The sequence below is a fragment of the Mandrillus leucophaeus genome, unplaced genomic scaffold, assembly GCF_000951045.1.
Source record: "Mandrillus leucophaeus isolate KB7577 unplaced genomic scaffold, Mleu.le_1.0 Scaffold1928, whole genome shotgun sequence".
NCBI lineage: Eukaryota > Metazoa > Chordata > Mammalia > Primates > Cercopithecidae > Mandrillus > Mandrillus leucophaeus.
Window position 1 is genome coordinate 43,553 of NW_012101952.1, and position 5,479 is coordinate 49,031.

The following is a 5,479-nucleotide window of genomic DNA, read 5'->3' on the forward strand; positions in this document are numbered from 1 at the left end:
ATACAGTTACTTGTAGTATTGATGTCTGGCATAGGTCATCCCAATCCTTTTACTATGTGTTATGGTTTTGGTAGGTTAGTATGTATTCTCATGAATATTTATCTTTGTTTACTGTTGATAATTTTATTATGAAACCAATTTTGGATTTACATAGCGATTTATAGATAGATTTACGTAGCAACTCATAGCTTTGAATGTATTTGTAGAAAAGAAAGAGTATTGAAAATAAATGTAGACATTCTACTCAAGAAACAAGGAAACTTTTTATCTTTTTTTAACCTTAGAATTTAGAAATGATAATAAGATGAAACTAGGTTTGGACCTTTTTCAATAATTCTGACCACCGTTCTGCAAATTCACTCTATAAGAAAAGTAGAGGTTTGGGGCTGAGTTTTGTTTTATTTTTTTCCCAAAGACTTCTATCTCTGATATCTTAGGGTCTGGGAATTGTTTTTGGTCATAGGGCTCTGAATAAATGTCAGTTGAACAAATGTATAAAAACCAAACAAAGAAATGTTATTTCAATTGCCTTCAGGGTGTCACAACAAATACCAATGAACAAGAAACAAAAATAAAGACTCAATACAGTAATTAATTCTCCAGTGAACACTTCAGTCCTCTAAGGCTACTTCCCTGTGTCCACCAAAACTGTTTTCTAAGCAAACGCAAGCAAGGGAACGCCAATGCTCTCAGGCCATGAACTAATGAGAAGCTTCATGCTTGTTCTCAGTCTTTCTTCATACCCAGGGCGAAACTGGCCCACAGACTTCCAGACATGCTCTCTTCATCTAGGTAGGGATGGGGATCCAAGCCCCCTGTGTATTTCTTCCAGACCCACCTGTAAAACATGGGTGAAATCTACCTGCCCTTTAGCTCACCACTTCCAGGTCAAGCCCACTCATGGACCACTTTAACAGTGACGGTTGGCTTGACCGGGGAAACTGAGCAAAAGGGAGCTTTCTTTAGATTATCTGATAATCTGCATTGCCATTGCTGCTCCTTTTTCAGCAGCACGGAGAGTTGGATTATGGAGGGTTGCATGCGGATTATGCAGCTACATCCAGGATGCCGAGTGTCTTCTGATCATGATCAAGAGCAGAGTGAAGAGACACAGGCAGAGGAGAGGAGCACAGAAAGGTAGAAGTGGGAGACTGGTGGATAGGCACCACCAAGTGACTACCATCACTTCTCACAGATTAGATTATTGACAACCCAAGTATGGATTTGATTTCTCCAAGGTGAAAAGCTACTCAATTTTCTAGCCAGACCACAGATTTGCTTTAAGCCAGGACCCGTTTTCCAGCAGTTAGTGCAATTAGGGAGGTTGGGAGGATGTAGACAAGAGCAGGGAGAAAATCTGGAGCCAGACAGTGGGAGAGACAGAGGGGAAATGAACAACCCCGTGGGAGGCTGTGGCAAAGGGAGGCAGTGGGGCTTCTCTGACAGGGAAGTCGCCAGAGGGAGAGGTTTTTCTGTCTGTGCAGTAAGGGAAGTCAGATGAGAGTACAAGAGGGCGTGGAGAGGGGTACTGATATCTGAATTCTGAGGGCAGGTGTCCTGCCAAGGAATCCTGGCTTTAATAGAGCTTCAATGCTGCTCCTGTTCCTCCTCTTCGAGGGACTCTGCTGTCCCGGGGAAAATACAGCAGGTAAGAAGAGTGCAGGTGGAAAGTTACCTATGGTAGGGCACCAGAGGACTGAGAAGTTCTGGGGAGGTCCTGGGGGAAGGGAGCAGTACTCCTCTAGGACGCCCTTGGAGTATGACTTTCAGGCTAATTCCAGGCAGAGAGTTCTTGCCCTCAGTCTCAGTTTTTGTCTCTGATTTTGGGGAAAGGAAGCTGGCCCCAGAGGAAAAGCATACGTGCAAATTGCCTAACTATCTCTCATCTCTAAGTTCCTTTTTTTCCTTTGGCATCACTTTTCCCATTCCTTTGCATTCTCTCTACTTGTCATTTCCCTCTCTCTCAGCTCCCCAGGCTCTACAATCCTACCGTCCAGCAGCAGAGGACCCCCTGTCCTTCCGCATGCTCCAAATTTCCTCTTTTGCCAACCACAGCTGGGCACACAGTGAGGGCTCAGGATGGCTGGGTGACCTGCAGACTCATGGCTGGGACACTGTCACGGGCACCATCCGCTTTCTGAAGCCCTGGTCCCATGGAAACTTCAGCAAGCAGGAGCTGAAAAACTTACAGTCACTGTTCCAGTTATACTTCAATGGTTTTGTCCGGATAGTGCAAGCTTCTGCTGGTCAATTTCAGCTTGAATGTAAGTTCGTCGCTCTAAGCTGATAATTTGCCTGGGAACATCAACTATTTTCCAAAGTGGAGATGGTATATAGACTCTGACCATCATTTAACCTTACTAACTTTGTTCCCCACTCTCTGGCTCCCACTCCCTCCTCTGCTTCACCCTTCACCACCACCCTCACTCCACCATATACACAAAAGGGCCTGCGTGTACATATCTCAACATGAATATACCTTCGTGTCTGGCTCTTTGGAATGACTGTCTCCTCTAGATCTTCTGCCCCTCATTCCTGCCCTCAGACTCAGCCTTTCTCACCCCGCTTTCTACCCTTCTTTATCTTTTGCCTGAGTGTTGACCTGGACTGGGCTGTACCAACCACTTTCACGTGAATTATTTGTGACCAATCTCCTATCTTCCTGATAGACTTCCCATCTACCACTTTCCCATTAGTTATTTCAAAGAATCTTTATTATCTTCACAGTTTCTTCCCACAAATTTTCTTCCCCTTTGCCACTAAACTCCAGTCTCCATATGATTTCCCAGCAAATTTTTCTTCCCTTGAATCTCTTTACTCTCTAAATTGTTTGTTTTTCTTCCTTGTCATTCTTTCCATATTGATCTCTCGTCCTTGTCTACTCTCAGACCCCTTCGAGATCCAGATATTAGCTGGCTGTAGAATGAATGCCCCACAAATCTTCTTAAATATGGCATATCAAGGATCAGATTTCCTGAGTTTCCAAGGAATTTCCTGGGAGCCATCTCCAGGAGCAGGGATCCGGGCCCAGAACGTCTGTAAAGTGCTCAATCGCTACCTGGATATTAAGGAAATACTGCAAAGCCTTCTTGGTCACACCTGTCCTCGATTTCTTGCGGGGCTCATGGAAGCAGGGGAGTCAGAACTGAAACGAAAAGGTGAGCCCAACTCTCTCTCTCCCCTCTTGTTCCTAGTACTGTAACTCTCCTATTTGAATTTGCCTCTCATCATCATTTTGAAAGACAAAGTGAGAGACTAGAGAATGAGACATGTGGGTTTAGGACTGTTTCTTAGAAAAGAGAAAGAAGTGATTATTAAATCACTCTTAGTATTACTACTTAGGCACATAAGTGCCTGAGCTCTGGCCTGGGGTGCCCCTCAAAATTCCATTTTTTTTCTTATCTTCTTCTGTCTAGTGAAGCCAGAAGCCTGGCTGTCCCGTGGCCCCAGTCCTGGCCCTGGCCGTCTGCAGCTTGTGTGCCATGTCTCAGGATTCTACCCAAAGCCCGTGTGGGTGATGTGGATGCGGGGTGAACAGGAGCAGCGGGGCACTCAGCGAGGGGACATCCTGCCTAATGCTGACGAGACATGGTATCTCCGAGCAACCCTGGATGTGGCGGCTGGCGAGGCAGCTGGCCTGTCCTGTCGGGTGAAACACAGCAGTATAGAGGGCCATGATCTAATCATCCATTGGGGTGAGAAAGAGCTGAGGCTCTGCTGGGAAATAATGAAAATAGCCCTGGGGCTTTTGAGGGTAGGGGCTGAGGAAATGGGTAGGAATGCTAGGCACAGGAAGGGTAAAACTGGGACAATGAAAATAAAGGATAGAGTATGACAGTAGTTAAATTTTAAGAAAATGGAAGTAGGGAATTAGACATACTAACAAAAAAAGGAGGAGGAACTAGTGATTTAGTGGGAGAGCGCTGGGAGGAGATCACAGACAAAGGATCAGGAGGAATTGAAATGAGGGCTCTGGAAAACACAGATGAAAACTCTAGGAAGATACCACCCTTGCAAAATGGGAAATCTCAGCTTGGTGGAATAGAGTATTTTAGGGATGATATTCTTATTCTATCCCCAACCAGGTGGATATTCCATCTTTCTCATCCTGATCTGTTTAACTGTGATAGTTAACCTGGTCATATTGGTTGTAGTTGACTCACGGTTAAAAAAACAGAGGTGAGCCTTTTCTTGTTCTTTGTTTCTTCAACCTGTAATCAACTCATTCTTTTTTTTCCCCTATCTTCTTTTTTTCTCTCTGCTTTTCCCCTTTATTTCCTTTCTTTGAGATTAATATCCTCCTCTTTTCCCACAGTTCAAATAAGAACGTTCTTTCTCCCCGGGCACCCAGCCCTGTGTTTCCCATGGGAGCCAACACCCAGGACACCAGTAATTCAAGACATCACTTCTGCTTGGCACAAGTATCGTGGATCAAAAACAGATTCTTGAAGTGGAAGACACGCCTAAACCAACTCTCGTGACATTTGCTTTACCTTCTACATAAAGTCCTTGTCTGCATCTTCTGAAACACCATCCAGGTCCCATAAGGGAAGCATGCTTTAATTTAAACAGTTTCTACTAGCAAAGATACTGATCCCTTTAGGCATACTTTTTTCCTCATCTTCCAGAGATTTTTTTTTTTTTCCTGCTTTGGCTACATACCCACCATTGTTGATTTTTCAAACTATAATCCATATACTTCTTTTTCATGGATTCCCATGATCACCCAATTAAGAGCTCTTCTGTACTCCCCAAATTGAACTGATCTTCACAAGCACATTCATTTCTTCCTACTCTGAACAGTGGTTAATTAGGTTTTTGCTTCTTCTTTTTTTTTTTTTTTAATCTCAGTTGCTTGAAAGTAGGATGTAGGTATTTGTGTCTGTGTTCACGACCAAAAATCTTATCTGAATTCAGGACCAGTTTCATAAGCATGTGATCTGTGCAGACACATGGAATCATATGCTCTGCAGGAACCCATGCTAGATTTAATGCTCTGCTATTGTCATCTTGGAATCCTTAGTCATTTTCAAACAAGAGATATTGTATTTTCATTTTTCACTGACACCACAAATTATATAGCTGATTCAGTTTGAATGTAATATTCCTCAATAAATGCAGACGGAATAAATTTGTTGTCAGCTCAAGTGATGTTGTTTTACTCCATTCCCTCTCTGATATCTCTGCATCATTTGACTGTGCTCTTGCTAAAACTCTTCCTATCTCCCTTTGTCTCTCACCAGAGGTGAAGGAGGCAGACGAGTGCCTCAATCTGAGTGATTGGGATGTTAATGAATCTTCAGGGATATTTAGGAAAATAATAACATAAGGGCTATCTCCTTTCAAAGTTAGGACAGGTTTGAACTGGCATTCCTACTTCCCTGAGCTGTGTTTATCTATGTGTGTCTTTGTGGGTGTGCATATTCATGGGAGAAATTCATATTTTGAGCAATTAGAAAGAGGACATAGGGTTTGAGCC

At 43.5% G+C, this 5,479-nt stretch overlaps 1 protein-coding gene across 11 annotated transcripts; it reads left to right on the forward strand.

Moving 5' to 3' along the window:
• Positions 1 to 671: 671 nt before the first annotated feature.
• On the forward strand, positions 672 to 5,147 carry CD1E (CD1e molecule). 11 transcript variants are annotated; one of them, XM_011978335.1, is made up of 7 exons: positions 988 to 1,137; positions 1,548 to 1,648; positions 1,968 to 2,264; positions 2,889 to 3,158; positions 3,417 to 3,695; positions 4,086 to 4,179; positions 4,316 to 4,481. In XM_011978335.1, the coding sequence occupies exons 1-7, from the start codon at positions 1,028 to 1,030 to the stop codon at positions 4,479 to 4,481; spliced, it is 1,317 nt and encodes a 438-aa protein (XP_011833725.1). In that variant the 5' UTR covers positions 988 to 1,027. The 11 variants fall into 11 exon arrangements, with proteins under 11 accessions (XP_011833726.1, XP_011833727.1, XP_011833729.1 ...); XM_011978336.1 differs by having other exon boundaries at positions 672 to 1,648; positions 4,352 to 5,147; XM_011978337.1 differs by having other exon boundaries at positions 672 to 1,648; positions 3,417 to 3,530; positions 4,352 to 5,147.
• Positions 5,148 to 5,479: the final 332 nt, after the last annotated feature.